The 20,991-nt window shown below is 41.4% G+C and overlaps 2 protein-coding genes across 5 annotated transcripts in view; both read right to left on the minus strand.

Annotated features, from left to right (window-relative positions):
• The window catches only part of lrrc75a (leucine rich repeat containing 75A), a 31,163-nt gene extending 26,921 nt beyond the window's left edge, over positions 1-4,242 (minus strand). The window contains exons 1-2 of one of the 3 annotated variants that reach the window (XM_019861653.1): positions 3,672-4,242; positions 3,042-3,459 (exon numbers count right to left, since the gene is read on the minus strand). In XM_019861653.1, coding sequence (XP_019717212.1) covers positions 3,042-3,290 — 249 coding nt within the window. In that variant the 5' untranslated portion in view covers positions 3,291-3,459; positions 3,672-4,242. Of the gene's footprint in view, positions 1-3,041 lie in introns of all 3 variants that reach the window. The other 2 variants (XM_019861652.1, XM_019861651.1) reach the window with 2 other exon arrangements.
• A 1,670-nt stretch (positions 4,243-5,912) lies between these two features.
• Positions 5,913-20,626, minus strand: poldip2 (polymerase (DNA-directed), delta interacting protein 2). 2 transcript variants are annotated; one of them, XM_019861592.1, is made up of 11 exons: positions 20,411-20,626; positions 11,388-11,463; positions 11,012-11,109; positions 10,772-10,871; positions 9,888-9,963; positions 9,629-9,736; positions 9,331-9,467; positions 9,000-9,026; positions 8,595-8,720; positions 7,297-7,376; positions 5,913-7,181 (listed from the first exon to the last, which is right to left on the minus strand). In XM_019861592.1, exons 1-11 carry the CDS (start codon positions 20,617-20,619, stop codon positions 7,067-7,069), a joined length of 1,152 nt encoding a protein of 383 aa, XP_019717151.1. In that variant the 5' UTR covers positions 20,620-20,626; the 3' UTR covers positions 5,913-7,066. The 2 variants fall into 2 exon arrangements, with proteins under 2 accessions (XP_019717151.1, XP_019717150.1); XM_019861591.1 differs by having other exon boundaries at positions 11,388-11,469.
• Between the last annotated feature and the right edge of the window lie 365 nt (positions 20,627-20,991).

Here is a 20,991-nt window from a genome sequence, read left to right on the forward strand (position 1 = left end):
TATAGCTTTAGAATCTGACATACAATTCATTGATACATTAGCGATGCAGTAAATCTACTGGGCACATTGCTGAAGAAGTGAAATAACAGTGCTGTACACTGTAGACCACCAGAATGAGAGTCCCATTTTAAAATGTTTGTGTTTTCAGACTCCACAATAGCAGCGCCATGTAATGGAATAGCCAGAAAGGCACAATAATGTGTTTTTGTCTTGCGTAACTGGACCTGTAATGACTGATGTTTTGAAAATTGAACACCTACACTCACTGGCCACAACATGAGCTACACACACCAGAAAATGTGTATCCAACAATTCTGCCTTCGTTGACATGATAGCTCAGTTTAAAGTAAACTATTCATTGACAATATTGTGGTTTGAGTTTGCTGTGGTGTATCATGCTGAGAGGTGTTTAACCCTTCGATGCACCCTGTAATCTAATAACACGATAAACTGTCCACTGTAGTAGCCGCTGTCACTGAAAAGGTTAAAGAACTGTCCATTGGTAAACATTTCATTATTCGTGTTTAACCTTTGTTCCTTTCAATAATTCAGAATTATTTGGAGGGGGTGGGTGGGGGGTATAAAAGAAAAGGTTGATAATCAAAAGCCAAACTAAAAATGTATTTTGCTCCGTGCAGGTGAACTAAGCTCATTTTTATACTTTGCGTAGATATTGAAGTTTTCTTCTCTGCAACTTGACACCTTCGGATTATGCCCTTTTATTTTTCAACATATGTGACATGGCATGCAGTCTGTACAGGGGCTTTCCCTCTTCTCTTTCACAAACAGCAGCAGCGAGCAGCCGTGCAATGAGAAGCTCTGAAAATAAGGAGAGCCTGGGAATCCGCTCCACTGCAGTCAGCCTGAAAACAACTGACCAACTGAGCAGAGACACTGCTGCTTCGTCAAAATCAGGCAGTGCAACATCCCACACACTCTTTTAGTCAGTGTCGAGTCGGGAAGGTCTGAACACTTCATGGACCAAAGCATTGAGACACTTTTTAATCAATCTACAGGCGTTGTCATCACCACGTCATAGTCAGAATCAATTAAGTCAATCGGTTGTTTGAGCAGTATATCCTTTGGTCTCGTGTGAATTTGAACTCTTCACCCGACCGAGACATTTTGGACAAACCTATGCTTCTGCTTTGTGGGAACAGTCTGGGAAAGCCCCTTGATTTTTTTTTTCTTCCGGCATGATTCAGTGCTTTCTCATGCAAATAAGTCGTGAGGTCATTGGTACAAACATCCCCATCCAGGACGCACTGCTCAGTATAGCTCAGTCAACAATCTTAACCGCAACATTCTCGCAATTGGTTCTGGAAGAAATTTTGTTAACTAGAAAATGTAAGTAGAGACGTGTTTCCATGAAAATGCCCTAATCCGTTCCAAACCCACCCTGATTTCAGACATAAATGTTTTCTAAAGCATCAAAATGCATCAAAATATGTCACAAATACATGTTCCAAATAGATTATTGCACAAGAAATGAGAGTTGTGCAAAATGTAAAAAACAATGAATAAAGAATAAAAATGATGGTCAATTAACGTTTTTTGCCCTCTTTATAGTTCATGTTCTCTCTCAGAAGTGGTTTTTGCTTGTCGTTTTGTAAAAGACTGATCCAACGACGTTTGCTTTTGACGGCTTTTAACAATCCTTCGCAAATGTCCAAGGCAAACATCAGCATAGCGGGCGATTGCCAGACTGGTAAACACTTTTTCTCGGTGATTCACAGTTACATAAAACTGTCGGAATGCCTCATGGCCCAAGGAGCGAATGACGAGGGTGCTATCTACACACATAGACACGTGCGGTAGAGGTCCTTAGCCAAAGGGATGCCAGGAAGATGCTCGGACTAGCCAATGGCAGAACAGCTATAAGTATGTTGCGTTCAGGAAACTTGCCGCTGCGATTAGCAGCCCATAATGTATTTTCACCTTTGGTATCTTGAAATTTCTTTCATAACAAGAGGCAATATTTTCCTGTTGAGGCGTTTCATAACTTGAAAATTTTGTATAACGATACGCTTGTACCACTGTACGAATCGGGTTACTCTCCCTGCACTGATTGGTTAGCTGAGTTGGGGGCAAAGGCCATCAATTAGGAAGGAGCAGGGGAAGAGCTCTTGTACACATATTAACAAACAAATTAACAGCCACAAAACCTCATGGGCGTAACGATGTACATATCAATTCTATACTTTCCACCATCTAATAAAAGATCATTAAGTAGTTCCGTCTGCCTCTATAAGTCGCTGGCATAGATGGATCAACAAAGATATGTTACATGTGATGAATAAATACATTTTGGGCCAATTAATTCAAATTTGATCAATTACAGTGGTCAATATGAGCTCTTCTACTACTGTGCCTTAGCAGTGGCACACTAGTTGTGAATCCCTGATCAATAGATATGCGCTATTTGCAGGCCGGCCAATAGCGGGGGGGCCACTGCGTACAAATATATATTGCAGAAATATTTATTTTTATATTGTCTTCATGAGCATATTTGGTATTAGAGAAATACAAAATTAATTAAAAGTATTCAAGTTAAATTACTTGGATTATATTACAAAGTACGTTTATAAACAGGTAACTCATAACTGTATCGGAATACATTTTAAAAGTAACCCCCCCCCCAAAAAAACCCTGTGCATGACTGGTATGCTCCGTTTCAAGGGAATGAAAGGAGGCGCTTTGATTGCCCACGATTGAAGTTGGCTGTGACCACTTCGACAGCAGTGCAAACCTCTCGCAGTTCTGCTGGCCTACGCTAAATTTGCGAAATGACTACCATTGGGTCTAAAGCGGCTGCGCATCGATTTACAGCACAACCTTAGTGTACACAAGCTTAGGATGACATTTCGAAAGTAATTTTTGTGTATTTTGGGTCTCCTTAGGAAAAAATCATCACATTTCAGGGTGAAGAATGACTTTGACAGAGTATTCTTCCATTCACATTGTCAACAGGTCAATTTTGACCCGACCCTGATGTAAGGGTTACAAAGACAAAACCTGAGCAAAGAGCGGAGTGGCATTACCTGCCGGAGTGTCCTCAGCATCTCTGTCGCCTCGTCGTGTTTGCCCTGCTTGGCCATCAACATCATCTCCTGGATCATTCCGATTCGCCGCTGGTAAGGCGGCGGGGTGACACCGCGGCTCAGCCTGTCCCCTGACCTCAGCATGAGGGATGCAAACAGGTCCCCTCGCTCCTTGGTGGGGGTGCGCCTCCAGCTGTGCTGAGGGCTGGCTCCTCCAGCATCGTGTCCCTTGGTCTGTTTACCCCCCATGGTGCTGTGTGCTGTGATAAAAACAAGCCTGATCCCAACGGGCAGTCGGTCATGCAGAGGCAGCCTTGGCGATTGTTTCCATCGGAGTGCCTGCAGCTGATCACATCTTTACAGTCTGGACACTTGAGGGGGCTTATGCAGCACTGCCAGTAATGAACTCGGATTTAATCTGCATGAGAAAGGCACTGCCGTACATGGAGTAGAAAACAACAATAAAGCAGAAGCAGGGGGAAGCAGTTCATGCAGCTCAAGTGGGGAAGAGGTCGGAGGATGCTGCCTGCAGCATGGCCGCTCAAAACGCACCAGTCACACAGAAGAACTGAAGACCGCCGCAGTCTCCTGTCCCAAACACAACTTCAACGCGTCTTCGCCTTGATTTACCTCCGGGAACGATGTGTTGTTGTTGCTGCCGTGTTCTCATCTCAGCCACCCCAACAAGAGCCCCCCCTTGTCCTGGAGCGGAGCACGGAGCGAGGCGGTGGTGCAGGAAGCATTCAGGGCATGGCAATGTTTACGTCCGCGGTTCAAAGACGACTGTCTCTTTGTCACCAGTGTTCCACTCCTGCGTTCCACCCGCGGCCGCGGAATTCACCAGTCGCCTGCCACAGAACGCTATATACGTGTGACAACCAGGCTGAGCGTCTGTCCAAGGAAGAGCGGAAGAGTACTTGCCTGCTCGCCTTGCTTGGGTTGGGACTGAATTATGGATGACAACCTCTCGCTTGGAGTGCACGAAGCACGCCCCCAACCGCCTCCAGGCAGAGAGCACCGACAAGTTTCCAGCGTCTTATTACCCCATTATTCTTTACAATAGGAGGGCTACATAAGGACTCAAACAACATTTACTGAGTATTGTACACGCAGTATTAAAATCATGGAACACAGACTGCCAGGTGTAGGCTGATTAAAACCTATATTACCTTTCAGAAGCATCGTACACAAAACCGTGGCGTTTCTTCACGACCATGAGGTGTTGCTCCACCAGAGGGCACTGTCTGTTTTTTTTTAAATTCTTTCTACAGTATCATGTGATTTTCATAAGGATTACAGTGTGCGTACCGGTGATAATTTTCGTGTATAAATTAAATCGAAATTCACAGTCCTCTCTGTGTGTCTGAGTTCTGTGGCGGGAAAATCGGAGCCCATCTTCAGTCTAGGGCAGTGGTTCTTAACCATATGCAAATTCACCGAACCCTTCATTAGTGACAAATAAAAATGTTTTTTCTTTTTACAAAATCAAGACATAAAAAATGTATTTATTAAAAACGGAAAAAAAGTAAACACAATAAGTATAAAGTATACGTTTTTTAACTGCACAAAATGAACCAGCCGGTGATGGCCTAGCGGGCATGTCATAATTAATTGACATGTTGAGTCGGGTGTGTCTTAACCTCCATGGCAGAGGCTCTGTCGAACCCCTGAAACTGGTTCACCGAACCCCGAGGGTTCCATCGAACCCGGGTTAAGAACCACTGGTCTAAGGTGTACGCTGCTTTTTTTGCCCAAAGTCACATGGGAGAGCTCATCCCGCAAGTGATTGGGAGAAATGGCATATAGAAAATAGACCTAAACATGTCCGCCTGCTAAATGTGGCTATATTACCTTTCAGAAGCATCGTACACAAAACCGTGGCGTTTCTTCACGACCATGAGGTGTTTCTCCACCAGAGGGCACTGTCTGTTTTTTAAAAATTCTTTCTACAGTATCATGTGATTTTCATAAGGATTACAGTGTGCGTACCGGTGATAATTTTCGTGTATAAATTAAATCGAAATTCACAGTCCTCTCTGTGTGTCTGAGTTCTGTGGCGGGAAAATCGGAGCCCATCTTCAGTCTAGGGCAGTGGTTCTTAACCATATGCAAATTCACCGAACCCTTCATTAGTGACAAATAAAAATGTTTTTTCTTTTTACAAAATCAAGACATAAAACGTATTTGTTAAAAACGGGAAAAAAAAGTAAACACAATAAGTATAAAGTAAACGTTTTTTAACTGCACAAAATGAACCAGCCGGTGATGGCCAAGCGGGCATGTCATAATTAATTGACATGTTGAGTCGGGTGTGTCTTAACCTCCATGGCAGAGGCTCTGTCGAACCCCTGAAACTGGTTCACCGAACCCCGAGGGTTCCATCGAACCCGGGTTAAGAACCACTGGTCTAAGGTGTACGCTGCTTTTTTGCCCAAAGTCACATGGGAGAGCTCATCCCGCAAGTGATTGGGAGAATTGGCATATAGAAAATAGACCTAAACATGTCCGCCTGCTAAATGTGGTGTCGATGCTCACTTTACAGCAAGTTTATGTCACTGCAACATCATCAAATGGAAGCGATGGAGGCAAGTGCGGTAGTGACTCAACGCAAATAAAAACATAAGTGAAAATAAAATCCTCAAACCGCACATTGGATCAGTACTAAAATGTAAGAGGTTCTTCTTCTGCCCAGCTTCTAGTATTAAAAAGAAATTCTGAAGTGGAAAAAAACAAACCAAAAATTGTTTTTTAGTCCGTTCAAATGAGTGAAGAACGAGCACAAAAGCCTGGGTCAGATCACAACTTGTGTGTTGTGTTAAAAGGTAACAAAACTATTCGTAAACCCATGTATAAAGAAACGCATTCATTAGGTATTTTCCAAAACATATTTATTTGGCTTTAATTACATTATTATTTACAGTATTCCAACCATAAGAGTTTCAAATCACTTATCAAAACACAATTATCTAAGAGTCCGTTCTTGTGCACGAAGAGTAATTTTGGCTAAACATTCAAATTCTCTTTCAGTGTCCAACAGTTCGCCTATGAATGCGAGGCATCCTCTGTGTCTACAATAAGCAGAAATCACTTGTTTTTTGCAGGGATAAAAACAGCCAATTTCTTGACTCACACATTGCAGGAGTAATACTGCCCCCTGCTGGCTTCATCTGTGGTACAAAACATGGACGCTGCTTCTTTCTGTCAAAGGGAGAAATTTTGTTGAGATTTTGACACATTCCATCTTCTTATACTTGAGTGACTGCCAGTGGATGGTATTTAGACTCCAATCAAACAAAAGAAACTATATCCAAGTGTGGCTCATCTCAAATCTGTCCACGTTTAATTAAAGTCCTGCTTTGTACTCTCTGGATCGGTTGACCGTTGCTACTTCACACAACACAGGGCTCATTTCATTGCGACTTTTTTAAGGAGGTCTTCCACATTTGTGCGATGTTCGATTAAGACCAACCTGCAAAATTATGTTGGGTTTTTTTTTTTTTTTTGGTGCTAACTGTTAAATGAGGGTGTAAAGTGTGAATGCTTTTATTCTGTAAACTGTTTGGATATCTCTCTTATTAAAGAAAAACTGCACAGCTAAACAGAAAAGCCGCGTAAAGAAATGTTAACATGAAAAGAGGAATCGACACATTGTAACATACTGTTTCCAATAACACCAGAGTGAAAGTCATTGGATGATGCTCCGCTGCAGATGCTTTCTTTGGGAACACAACAGCAGCAGTAAGAGCTCACAACCTGGTCAATATTTCAGCAATTTGATGCCAAACATGACCTCCACTGCAGTGCAACACCCCCCCCCCCCCCCATCCATCCATCCAGGCAGCGTCTGCTTTAAATCAAGTTAACCTGGCCATGCATATTTGTATTCACTCAAACAGCAAAATGGGATATGTGGGTGTGCAATTGGAAGATCTAGAAAATGCTATAAAGTCTCCGTCCTTAACTCGCTCATTTTTCTGATACTGAAGGCAGAAGTTATGATTGGGTCGGGGGCTGACGACTCGCAGTTAGAATGTGTAGCCTGCCGGGGGGGCTTTATCATCTTTGTTGCTCTCCAGGGAGAAAGGAGGAATGCGAACATCAAAATGGGAGCCGTCAGTCCTCTCGATGCGAAATGTTCCCCTGAACATAAAAAAAAAATAGGAAAGCGATGATGTTAATCGCACAGAGAAGTGTGGAATAAAAATAGCAGAAACACAAGCTTGGTGTTTACATCAAATACAGAAGAAAAACTCACCACATGTGACCGCTCGGGGCCTGTAGAGAGACATGGCTGCTGTACTGAAATGCTGGCTGCTCTTTGGACAACACTGGCTCCTTTAATCACACAATAAGAAGCCCAGAATGACAAAAAAAAAGGTTGTGATGCAAATATAGTACACGGCATTTATTTTTCTTGGCCACTTATCCTGTGATGTGGCCTTTGATTTTTTCCTCCCCAAACTGGTCTGAAAACGTTCGGGCCAACAACTGCAAACGTTAAACCTGTGCAATCTTTCTGTAGCAAATCTTCATAAGTTTATGGCCAGCGCCGAGTTGGGCCAAGCCACAGGCTCTGTGATTGTTATGTGAAAACAACAACAGCCATTGGAAGCTTGAGCTGTTGCCGGGAAATAAACAGAGGCATATAAATAAAACCCGTTCATTTGTACTCGAGCGGTTTATAACTTTTCTTTGTCTTTTGTGGTTTTCTGTGATAAAATCTAGAGCTGAAAGATTTTTGGAAAAAAGGTGAGATGCGACTTTTTTTTTTGACAGATATTGCAACTTCAAATTTTCTTCAAATCAAGGTTCAGTGTAGAAATGCAACGATGCATCGATTCACTGAAAACGAATCCATTATCAAACGCATCAATAACTACTTTGATAATCCATGAATCAATTTACTTTGTCAATGTTAGTTTAAAATTCCTTTAGTTACGTAGACTTAGATGAGTGGATCCGCCCCACGCAACTTGTAACTGTTTCCTATAGACACGGTGCAGAGCTAGCGTTTGCAAGCAGACAGGAAAGCAGGGACTCGGGGAGGATGGGTGACTGTGTGACATGAACGTGACGCTTTTTTCGCTGGCTCAGAGATGACGTGTTAGTGTGACCTGTCCACGAGTAGCATGCCACCGTTGACGGGTGATCGGGTGAAGCATGGGGGCAATAAGAGTGCTTTAAAAGAGACAAACAAACAAAATTTTTAAAAGCGCAGCTTTGACAATCACAAAATCGCATTGTCTAAGATCACAATTTCTATCCGACATCCAGAACGTGTTCAGCCCTAATAAAACTTGGGTCCATCCAGACAACTTATGAATTGAAGACACCAACAGCCTTGTGGAACCTAATTTGCTTAGAATTCGGGTAGCTTATTTCGTCACAAGCTTCTGCAGATGTGCCAGCAGTAATTTGGGGCCCCTTTGAAAAAGAAATCACTTTGGCCTCGCACCACTTTAACGGCATGAATTGATGTTCTGTTTTGAGTCATGACGAAGCGCGAGGAATCAGCATTGTGTGTCAGTCAGAGTGTGAGTGAGCCGCACTGACCCTGCCAACCACGCCGCGACCTCGGACAGTCTCCAGGGTTCCAGACAGGCTGAAAATCCTCCAGTGTCTCTCTCTCAGCTGAACCACCTCATTGCCCATGTTCTCCAAACGGATGCAGTATCGCCACTTGACAGGATGACACACAGTTAACACACAGAATCAAGTTAGAAAAAAAAAATCTGGCATAACATCAACAATGGAGGATATAAAAAAATGATGTGTGGGTTAGTTGCCTTTTGTTTTTAAATTGAATTATACGTTTTTTTGGGGGTGTTGTTTTTTGGACACCACAAGGGGGGGAGGGTTTATGACCAAGTAGGTGCATTAATAAAACTGTCTCGAAGGTAGTTAAGGTTATTCATCTATTTTATGGGCCTGTGTATGCATCATTGTTCCACTACTCACCCAGTATACATGAGAATTCTGGCCTTCCTAGATAGAGAGAGAGAAAGAATATCACAGTTAATATTTATAACTGTGTGACTTCCTTTGCCAAAACCGCTAAATACTCAATACAATACAATACAATACAATACATGCTGATTTATATAGCGCTTTCACAACAGCGGCAGCTGTAACAAAGCGCTTTACAAAACAGTTTACATAAAGTAAAATAATAAACACAACTCAAGGTTGAGAATCTCATTGGAAACCCAAAGCGCCACCATGACCACGCTAACAACAACATGAGGCTCTCGTGACGGCTTCTTAGCTGTAGCGCACGCCCATTATTTACCCGCATGCCCATGTAGAAAGGGATTACGGTGACCCGGATGTTCTCAGTGGTCTCCCTGTGGACGTCCGAGAGCTCCAACCAGGGGTGATTCTTTTCCTGCCATGCTTTGAGGGTGTCTCTGGCAATGAACGGAGGAGCTACGATGGACCAGAGAAGGACAAGTTCAGTGAGGAACAAAGCTTACACCAAAGGTGACAAGAGAAATGACAAGCGTGAGGAGGAGGAGGAGGAAGTACATAAGAAAGCGACATTCTTGGCAACTCTAGGGAGACAATAGACTGGGGGGGTGAGTGCTTACATTTGGCAGGGTTGTGCATGAGGAAGCGTTCAAACAGCTCATGTTGAATGGGGATCTGCTCTGCGGAGTTGTACGGCAGGATGTCTTCGTGGCTCACGTAGTCTAGGCCTGATGGAGAGAGAGACAAATTCAAAATATTGTGCGGGTACAAGACGCAGCGGTGGATGACTGCATCTTTGACAGCTTTCGGCAGATTTTCTTCATATAATGGCGGTGCTACTCAGAAGCGAGATCGATGAAAGACGGCACAGGCGCATACCTGGGATGGCGTAAAGCGCTCTGCTGTCATCATGGTTCGCCAGAAACGTCACTGCCTCCGTCTGAGACCTCTGAGACTGTCAAATGCAACACGAACCAACATTTATCAATAACAGGTGTAAATCAGTAAATCGGGGGCCTGCATGCAGTCAATTTCACCTTTTCAAAAGGCAAAGTGCACCTGAGATTCACAGTAGCTATCATCTCGTCAGCCTCTTAAAATGATAAACTAAGTCAAAATTTGATTTTTTTTTTTTTTTCCTTAAACACTTCCCCTGCTAAAATCGGCTACATCCTTCGTTAAAACAAGATCATTCAATTCTAGGCCTGAAATGAAATTAGATAAGATAAGATAACCTTTATTTGTCCCACACTGGGGAAATTTACAATTATTACTACATTAAAAAAAAAAAAAATCAGAATGTGGTTCCTTTTTTTTTTCCAGAAAAAATGACTTCGGCAGTTATTTTAAGGAGGTGACGGGATACAAAAACAGACAGAAATGATCAGGCAAGAACACAAAAGCTTACAACTATAGCATTGAGTTGCTGGCAATGCGCAAGCGCTCGCTGACAATAAATCCCACACAATACTAAATGTGATGCAAGAGACAAGCAAACAAAGTCCATAAAACAAGTAGTGCACTGCTCTCAAATAGAGTTTGATCGTGCGTTTGTGAACGAAAAGCTCAAAATAATGAACAATGCACTCCCATAAATAAAGAACATTAGGATTCTTTCCAAATTATTCAAAACTGAGCATTGGTGTGTGTGGTATTACATTAAATACACATAGTCCATTTCCTTTCAAGAAAAAAATGTAAAAAACAAGAATCCCCCTATGGCTCCGAATGAAAATATAACATTGCTAAATACAGAAACTTACAATGTGAGGGCAGTCTCTAGTATCAATCAGAACTTGGTAGTAAGTGTGAGTCTTCCCCTTCACTTCCTTTGAGCCATGGGCACCGGGGGGCTCCGGCTTGCTGGGGAGTAAATCAACAAATCAAATCAAAAGATATGAAGGTTGGGCCTGCGCAGGAGCAACATAGTCTAAAAATGCACAAACTCTGGAAAGCCTTGACTGACTCAAGATGTGTCATCTAGAAGGAGGAAGGGGCTTTACCTCTCAGACATGGGCGGTGTGATGTCTCGATCGTACAGTCTGGCATGCCACGGAAACAAGACGATACCTCGATAGCCAAAGACGCTGTGGAGAAAGAGCTGAGAACAACACAAGAGATGGGCGCTCACAATGTGACATTGAATATGAGATCAGGTTCACCTCGGCGAAAATGAAATGAGATCAAACGTCTTATGCAAGGCATCATACTCAGGTGTTAAAAATGTATTTGCTTAAAAGCTAGGAACATCACAACGTTAAATGAAATTGGGAAAACTCAAAATAGGTCAGGATGGACCAAGAATGTGTTCCCCGGCATCCAACCTGCGACCCCTCCAAAGTATGGCGGTCCAACAAGAATGACCATGCAATTTTTTACCTGCCCCGTCTCGTATTTGCCGTGCTGCTTCAGAGCCTCAAACACCCCCACCGTCTCCAAAATCTTCCCCTCAGGCCTGTTCCTGCCAAATAGAGGCAACGTCAATAAAAACTGGCTTGGGTTTACGGCAAACACATTTTTAGCTTTCACAAGGACAATTTTGTGGTGAGACCCACGACCGTACCGACAGTATGCCTGTGCATTACATAAGAGCTATGGTCTTTCTTTCTGGAACGTGAGCATTCATTACAGAACGACGCAGAGTCAAGTGCAGTATTTTAGAAAATGTTCACTTTCGGACCACATGGTCAAAACAACATTGAGTGAACGCCAATAGATCAGGGGCGTCCACGCTCAGTCCTTGAGGGCCGCTGCCCTCCCCGTTTTCCATTTCTCCCGGATTCAAATAATCAGGTTCCTTGTAATGCTGCTTCACAGCCGGCTGGTGAGCTAATCATTTGCATCAGAGGTGTGTTGAAGCCGGGAGAGAAATTTGAATCAATAACTGGCTCTATGACAACCACCAAAAATTGGTACAGTTTAGTACCAGTACAAACAAGTTCAAATGTGAATGGCACCAATCCTCAGTTGTAGATCTTAGGTACGAGAGAAGGGTTTACGCATTACACAGATGACAACTTCAAACAATTGAGTTATACGTCACTGGTCAGAAGCGAATGCTGTTCGCCCCCACTAATCTGTGCTTCAAAAACTGTAGTTCTGCTTGATGGTTTGTCACTTTTAACAGCATAGTTTTTCCGTGTTGTTGGCCATGACTTGCAAATGGTGAGCCTAACCCTTACCTTAAGATGCCAACTAAAGAGCAGAGATACTCAGTGTGATGGGTGTCATCTAGATCAGGGGTCCCCAACCGCCGGTCCGCGGACCGGTACCGGTCCGCGGACCGGCGGTTGGGGACCCCTGATCTAGATGTTTCATCCGTCATCAAAATGGCTTGACTGGTAGGCAAATGAGGTGTAGTCCAGCACTCAGAGTGTAATAAAACTTGGCCTGCATGATAAGTTTTCAGAATTCGGCCCTGTTCAAATGCCAAGCTTATGACCAAGATAATTAAATGGACCTATTATAACCATCCATCCATCCATCCATTTTGCGATCCGCTTTATCCTCGCAAGGGTCTCGGGGGGTGCTGGAGTCTATCCCAGCTGTCTTCGGGCAGTAGGCAGGGGACACCCTGAAGTGGTTGCCAGCCAATCGCAGGGCACATAGAGACAAACAACCATCTGCGCTCACACTCACACCAAGGGACAATTTAGAGTGTTCAATTGGTCTGCCTTGCATGGTTTTGGAACGTGGGAGGAAACCGGAGTACCCGGAGAAAACCCACGCAGGCCCGGGGAGAACATGCAAACTCCACACAGGAAGGCCGGAGCCGGGATTGAACCCATGACCTCTGCACTGTGAGGTCCACGAGCTAACCACTGGGCCAATGGGCCGCCCCTATTATAACCTGTACAACTCAATTGAATCCCTACAATAACCTCTGAACTTCATTTGAAGTTAATCGGTGGCAGTGTCAAAGGTGGCTGGCAGGTGTGTGCTGACTCCCATTTAACTCGAGTTTGAATGGGATTGACTCATTGTGCAAAACCACATCCCAAGTAATGAGAGGGTGTGTACACTTGTGCAACCACATTATCACAGTTGATTATTTCTTTAATTAGCCTCTCGATATGACGGTCACAGGCCTTGTGTATACTGTACCAAAAAAAAAAAAAAAGTTTCTTTAGTAGATGGCGGTGTTGCTTTGTCAATACAACCTGAGTGCAAGCGCACTCACTGTTCACCTGAGTCTTGTCCATGTCTGACAGACATCTATAAATAACTGAACACAGTCCAGAGGCAGTAGATGAACATTTTGCTCAATAAAAAAAAAAAAAAAACAACAACAATAATAGTGCTGTTGTCCAGCGTTGATTTTTTGGTTGTGACATAGTTGCCACATGCCCAAACTGAACACACAAGTCCATGGCCATACTCGCACTCCAAAACAGTGTTGTCATATAAACAAACTGTTTTGTGTCAATGGCCCTCTTGTAAAAGGCTTTTCTGTTATTGTGTGTTCATCACATTCCACTGAGATGTTGATTTTATGTTCTATTCAGCTTTGTTTATGATAGAAAAGATTCCCTCTTATAGAAATAATCTACATGATCCCTACAGGAGAGTAAATCCCACTTCCTCATTGAGCCTTCGCTTGCTCCAGTCGTAATCTCAATTGTAACTTTGACAAGATTGCGTAGAACACCTTGAATGCATTTTAATGAAGAGTGAACACCAATACCAACTTTGAACTGTGCGACAGTCGGTGTGTCTGTGTCACATAACAAGAGTACCTATTTTCTGCACTATAAGGCATTTTAGATTATAAGGTGCAGCTTCAATGAATGGCCTATTTTAAAACTGTTTTTATACATAGGCCCCCATGCATTATAAGGCGCATAAAATAGAAGCTACAATCGTGGCTGCGGCTGCGAACCATCCCAACACCTACCTATCAACCGTGGCCATAATGTAATGCATTTTAATGAAGAGTGAACACCAATACAAACTTTGAAATGTGCAACAGTCAGTGTGTCTGTGTCACATAACAAGAGTACCGTATTTTCTGCACTATAAGGCGTTTTAGATTATAAGGTGCACCTTCAATGAATGGCCGATTTTAAAACTGTTTTTATACATAGGACCCCATGCATTATAAGGCGCACAGAATAGAAGCTACAATAGTGGCTGCGGTTAGGCTATGTATCCACTAGATGGTGCTACGCTAAAGGGAATACAGTACAGCTTTATTTAAATAGAGCCTTCACAACCGCTGCAGCTCTAACAAAGCCATGAGAACTGGTCACAAACACGGACATGAAACATAAATACAAATGGCATTACAAAACAATAAAATGAAAGACAAAAGTTATGAACACAACTGATTCAATAAAAAGGCAAACAAACGCCCTGGGCGCAAATCCATGAAGGGCTAAATATCCTGAGAGGTCTTGCTTGTCTCCTCCTTCCTTCGTTTAGTCATTGGTTAACTATGGTTTGGTATTATCTTCATTTCATATTGGCTGCGCAGAGCTCACAAACTGGTTGTCTGTTGGCGTGTCAATTAGTGTCAGGCAGAACCCTTTTAGGTTACAATTGGTTCCTGCTAATAATCACCACTACATGGCAGAGGAACATTAACAGAGAAACAACTCCAAGTGGAATATAAAGAACTCCATATCTAAGGCGCATCGGAATTCAGGGCGCACTGTCGGCTTTTGAGAAAATTGAATGCTTATAGGTAAAAAGACAAACAAACGCCCTGGGCGCAAATCCACAAAGGGCGAAATATCCTGAGAGGTCTTGCTTGTCTCCTCCTTCCTTCGTTTAGTCATTGGTTAACTATGCTTTGGGTATTAGCTTCATTCTTTATTTAAATAGAGCCTTCACAACCGCTGCAGCTCTAACAAAGCCATGAGAACTGGTCACAAACACGGACATGAAACATAAATACAAATGGCATTACAAAACAATAAAATGAAAGACAAAAGTTATGAACACAACTGATTCAATAAAAAGGCAAACAAACGCCCTGGGCGCAAATCCATGAAGGGCTAAATATCCTGAGAGGTCTTGCTTGTCTCCTCCTTCCTTCGTTTAGTCATTGGTTAACTATGCTTTGGGTATTAGCTTCATTTCATAATGGCTGCGCAGAGCTCACAAACTACTTGTCTGTTGGCGTGTCAATTAGTGTCGGGCAGAACCCTTTTAGGTTACAATTGGTTCCTGCTAATAATCACCACTAGATGGCATAGGAACATTATCATGAACACAACTGATTCAATAAAAAGGCAAACAAACGCCCTGGGCGCAAATCCATGAAGGGCTAAATATCCTGAGAGGTCTTGCTTGTCTCCTCCTTCCTTCGTTTAGTCATTGGTTAACTATGCTTTGGGTATTAGCTTCATTTCATAATGGCTGCGCAGAGCTCACAAACTACTTGTCTGTTGGCGTGTCAATTAGTGTCGGGCAGAACCCTTTTAGGTTACAATTGGTTCCTGCTAATAATCACCACTAGATGGCATAGGAACATTATCAGAGAAACAACTCAAAGTGGATAAAGAACTCCATATATAAGGCGCATCGGAATTCAGGGCGCATTGTAGGCTTTTGAGAAAATTGAATGCTTATAGAGATGCCTTATAGTGCAGAAAGTACAGTACCTGAGTGCAAGTACTCTGGTCTCTGGACATACGATTTGGGACTGGTTTTTAAAAGTAGTCACACAATGAGAAAAATAAAATTGATTCAAGATTGTTCAAGATGCACCAAGATCATGTTTGGTATTATCTTCATTTCATATTGGCTGCGCAGAGCTCACAAACTGGTTGTCTGTTGGCGTGTCAATTAGTGTCAGGCAGAACCCTTTTAGGTTACAATTGGTTCCTGCTAATAATCACCACTACATGGCAGAGGAACATTAACAGAGAAACAACTCCAAGTGGAATATAAAGAACTCCATATCTAAGGCGCATCGGAATTCAGGGCGCACTGTCGGCTTTTGAGAAAATTGAATGCTTATAGGGATGCCTTATAGTGCAGAAAATACAGTACCTGAGTGCAAGTACCCTGGTCTCTGGACATACGATTTGGGACTGGCTGTTAAAAGTAGTCACACAATGAGAAAAATAAAATTGATTCAAGATTGTTCAAGATGCACCAAGATCATCAAATATAAGTTCATAACCGAATTGAATGATGAGGTGGCGAGATTTCCGGCCTACAACAGAGATATGAGTTTTTGATCATTTTTTGGTTAATCCAGTTAATTTGTTATAGACGTTGACACAACACCTTAATGCCACTGTTGTCATTTGGGGATATTGATAGATATAGATTATCTCCATAGCCATGACAGCCAACAGTGGCATTCAAACTTCCCACAACAAAACCGTAATTATTAATAACTATTTTAAAAAAAAGGCCTTCAAGGCATGCTGAGTATACTTTCAAACTGCACAAGTATAGTAGTTTGCATTTTTGAACCTCAGCAAAACACAAAGCTAACAAAACTGAGAATCGCAGATTTTTAAGGTTTTCTTTTAATTCACATTTACTGACTTGTCAGTCAACAAAAAAAAAAAAAACTACACAAATGCTATTTTTTGATTGGATCGTCGAGAGCGAAGGGGTGGAACCTCCGCCTGCCAACGCAAACAAAGACTTTCTGCCCCCATGACACATGAAGAGGCTAAAAATAGATTGTTTGGGCTCGCGTATACACTATGGAATCACAGAATGGCCCCGGAGTAAACGAGGTGGCGTCTTATTTTGTGGATCCGATCAATAATGTCATTGATTGATCAGGCAAATTATGACATTACAGTGGATCACCGATTTTGCATAAAATGAAAAATATCTGCTGACTTCGATCCAGTTGAGCAGATCGGTGTAAAGTCAAACATCGTGTCATCCTGGAAAAAATAAATAAATAGCGAGAGAGAGAGAGAGAGAGAGAGAGAGAGTTCGTGTCATCCTGGAAAAAATAAATAAATAGTGAGAGAGAGAGAGAGATTTTTTTTTCAAACAAACACTCAATTATTTGATTGAGTTTTCAATAACATATCCGAATACCAAAATAGTCGATCAACCAAACACTCAATTATTTGATTGAGTTTTCAATAACATATCCGAATACCAAAATAGTCGATAACTGCAGCCCCGCACTCGACTACCTTCTTCTTTATCTCTTATCAACATCTCTTATCTAAAAACTCCTTTTACACAGTGCCCGAAAAATTCAGACATCACATCCCTTCAGAAAAAACTGATAATCTTGTGTTATGAAAATTCAACCTCTGAAACAGTTAATTTATAATCACTTCCAACTGAATAATCGAGAGGCATACTTGAATCTTACTTGAAGCACTGTGTTGTATTTATTTACACTTCATTGCATTCCTTGAAAAGTGGGTTGCACAACCAGATATTTTCAGTGGCATTTGCTTGGCCACTTGATATTTGTATTGAATTTTATTCCTCTTTTTTTCCCTGTTATTCTGTGGTCTACAGTTCATAAATTATATTTTATGAAGGAAAACAAAATCATTTAAAAACGGCCATTAATTTAATGTAATTTAAAGGGAAAATAATATATCAGGATAATTATCATTACAGTTACCTATATCGGGATGTAAATGTTCATCCTCAACTCATTATATACAAAACAAAGTAGCAAAAAAATGGCTCATATACACTTAACATCCTCTCTCACATTAACTATTGATTTCATTTATGTTGCTTTGCTTTGTAGTGATTCACTGTAGCTGTGCTGCAATCCAGCATATTATGCAACAGCTTGAAGAAGCACACACCACAGCTCTCTCTTCACACTTTGTAATATTGCCAGAGATAAATATGGACAAGCTCAGCGAGTTACCCGCAAAAGACTGACCCACAAAGACTGGCAAGACAGAAAATGAAATGCTAAACATGTTACATAAGATTAATTCAGGCTACGTTCAAACTGCAAGTGGTGATGCCCAATTCAGATTTTTTTTTTTTGTTAAATGTGATCTTTTTATGTCGTAAATCATTCACATTACAAAGACAAAATGCAACTTCTAATATGAACGCATGTCCAAAACGTGAAGCACATGCGCGCAAAGCGCGACATTGAAGGACAAACACAAACACACTCCCTATTCTAAAATTACAAAAAAAAAGCAATTCGAATTATTAATAGATCAAAATATACGGAACCCACAAATCCACCATTTTATCAAATTAAATACGATGAAATTTTATGACCTGGTTGACTTTAAAATCGCCCAATTAATGTACAAAGCACACAATAATCTGCTCTGCCAAAACATTCTGAAGTTTTTCAAAATTCGAGAAAGCAGCTATGATTTAAGAGGTACCAACTTATTCAAAAAATTCAAAACAAGAACAAACATCAAGCAAAGAAGTGTATCTGTCAAAGGTGTTAATCTGTGGAATAATTTCGAAACGGACCTGAAAATGAGTAAATCGCTTGCTGAGTTCAAAAACAAATTAAAAAAATAGTACAAACAACCTACATCAATCAGAGTTAATGTGATAAATTCTAAACATTAATTAAATATAATAATAAATCAGAGTTAAGTTGATAAATAGAGAAAAGTACTGCAATATCCATTACGAATACAAGAGAAAATTGACACAAGAGTGCCAGGGTGTGTATGTATAAAATCCCGATACAAACCAAAAGTTGTAAAAATATCATGGTTAAGGGTAAAAGCATGAGCCTTTATGGAGACTTCTTTCTTCTTACTTTCTTTCTTTTCTGATTGATATAAAAATGATCTATTTATATATAAACGCATAACACGGGGTAGGACTAGATAAGTTTTTTACTTCTTCCTACTCCCTTGAACATAATAATTGTGTTTGAATGATGACTGATTTCTCTTTCCTTTTTACTATTTTACTTACCTTACTTTCTGTCAACTTATTAATGTATATGTTTTTATGTTCAATAAACAAATGAAACAAAACGTGCAGTAAAAAAAAAAATAGCGTAGTGTTTCCGAAGGTAAATGTGGTCCCACGTGTAGGGGCTTCATTTTATCACCTCATATTGCCAGAGTAGCATGGCGGGAGGAGGTAGACACATTTTTAGGATCTGAGGCAACGCTCATCAAGCTCCTCATTTAATGGTGACGTCTACTAAAGATGATGTCACGTCATTGTCGTGTGCACTAAATGTCTGCGTGGCTAAATTATTACTATCACCACAAATGTCTGCTTTATGTTTCATGTTTCAAGTGCGATGACTGGTAAATTCAAGTCAAATATAAAGACTACATTTTTACTCAAGACGTTGCAGATTCACGATTGTCAGTAGTCGCCGTCCCAAACGTTCTCCCTCTCTCGTGCAGAGCGAATATGAGGCTCTAGATGACGTACAGGTCGGATGTGTGCGGATGAGCATTCCTACAGCAGAGGCAGCGCATACATAACTGATTTCGAACCACATATGAAAGAAGCCCAATGACATTTGGAAAAAAAAAACAACATTGAATTGTACCCTTCACACTGCATGAAAGAAATCGGATATGTCACATATGGGCAAAAAAGAAAGCGGAGGTGGCGAATCACTGCTGTCAATCCAACCACAGAGGGGGCTCTGTTTTATACAATTAGTCCAATTCAGCCAAAAGGCCATCTACGAATTATTTTAACATCACTAATAGTATAAAGAGAAAAAAATCAAACTGGCTTTTGCAGGACAAAAAGTCAAATGAAAGAGAGGAGCATAACACGTGGTAGGCCTGTGGCTACCGAGACACAAAACCTGTTATTGAATATAAACTGGAACAATGACATTGCATTAGCTCACAGAGCGTCCCTGTTCCCTGAATTAGCTTCTTGATACTAAATTAAACCATCAAGAAAGTAGTACTATGCTATATTTAAATATACAACCCCCAACTCCAATGAAGTTAGGATGTTGTGTTCAATGTAAATCAAACTAGAGGTGGGCATTCCGTCAGCAAGGTCCATCTATCCGTCACTGATGAATGCAGTCTTGCTGACAAATGATGGGAAACTTCCAAAAAACTGACAGAAGTGGGTTTTGATCCGTCACTGCAATTGTCGCTCACTGTCATTACCGAAGGACACGATTTGTAAAAGTATTATTAGAAGAACAACTAGATACAAGATTTTGAGGAAAACACATTGTCAAAGTGCTTCCGGTCACGAACGACCAGGCATTACCAAATCTACGCTAGACAAATGCCCATGAACGCCACAAGTCAGCTACGCCACAGTTTTAAAGCCCTTGGGAGACACAGGCTGATATTTATAAATGAGTTTAAAACGAGTGTGGTGCACTCAGTGCACCACATGTAAATGTTGACACACGAGTTTTTTTTTTTCCTCAAAGGATACCATCTTCAGGAAGGAACACGCGCATAGCTTGGTCTTTAGCTTGTTAGCTGTGACAGGAGGAGGGCACTGGCGATGTCTCTTACCGTGACGACATGAACCTCTTCTGTTGAACGACACCGTACATTCCGCAGGCTCGGCATTCCAACTGTGATCTATTTAATTCGAACCTACTGTCAGCCACGCTTAATAATCTATGTGCGTGTTTATTGTTGTATTTACTGAAAGTACTCAGCAGACCTCTACGTAACGCACAGGCCGCCATCTTTGTTGGTGGTGGCACGCTTCTACGCATGCACACGCATACGTACGTACTTACTGGGTAGCGATGCTGCCTTCAGGGACAAAGAAAATAGTACGAACTGGAGCTCATGTTTATTACGAAAGTCATTTACATTGACCGTTTTGTCAGCCTACTGTGTACGACTTGACGTCTGTGGTTAACTTACTTGTTCAGATGACTTTTTTGTCATTCATTAGGTTTGAGAAGAATACTTCAAAAGTTAAAAAAAATATTATTCGAATAATATAATTTCTGACAATTAAAATGATCAAAATCTAGTAATAGTAATGATAAAAACAGAAACTGCATTCTTTGTATTTTATTTCATTTGACGAAGTGTTGTGAGGTGGTATGTTGAAAATACAGGGAAACTTGAAGGCCCCA

This window comes from Hippocampus comes, unplaced genomic scaffold (assembly GCF_001891065.2).
Source record: "Hippocampus comes isolate QL1 unplaced genomic scaffold, H_comes_QL1_v1.1 scaffold122, whole genome shotgun sequence".
NCBI lineage: Eukaryota > Metazoa > Chordata > Actinopteri > Syngnathiformes > Syngnathidae > Hippocampus > Hippocampus comes.

Bases quoted from the DNA above. Each gene is read 5' to 3' on its own strand.
- poldip2 (XM_019861591.1), bottom strand. From the start codon at position 20,619: ATGCGTAGAAGCGTGCCACCACCAACAAAGATGGCGGCCTGTGCGTTA. The intron at 11,110-11,387 runs GTAAAAAATTGC...TGTTGTTCTCAG, and splicing joins GCAAATACGAGACGGGGCAG to CTCTTTCTCCACAGCGTCTT. The intron at 9,737-9,887 runs GTATGCGCCTGT...TCTCTCCATCAG, and splicing joins AGCGCTTTACGCCATCCCAG to GCCTAGACTACGTGAGCCAC.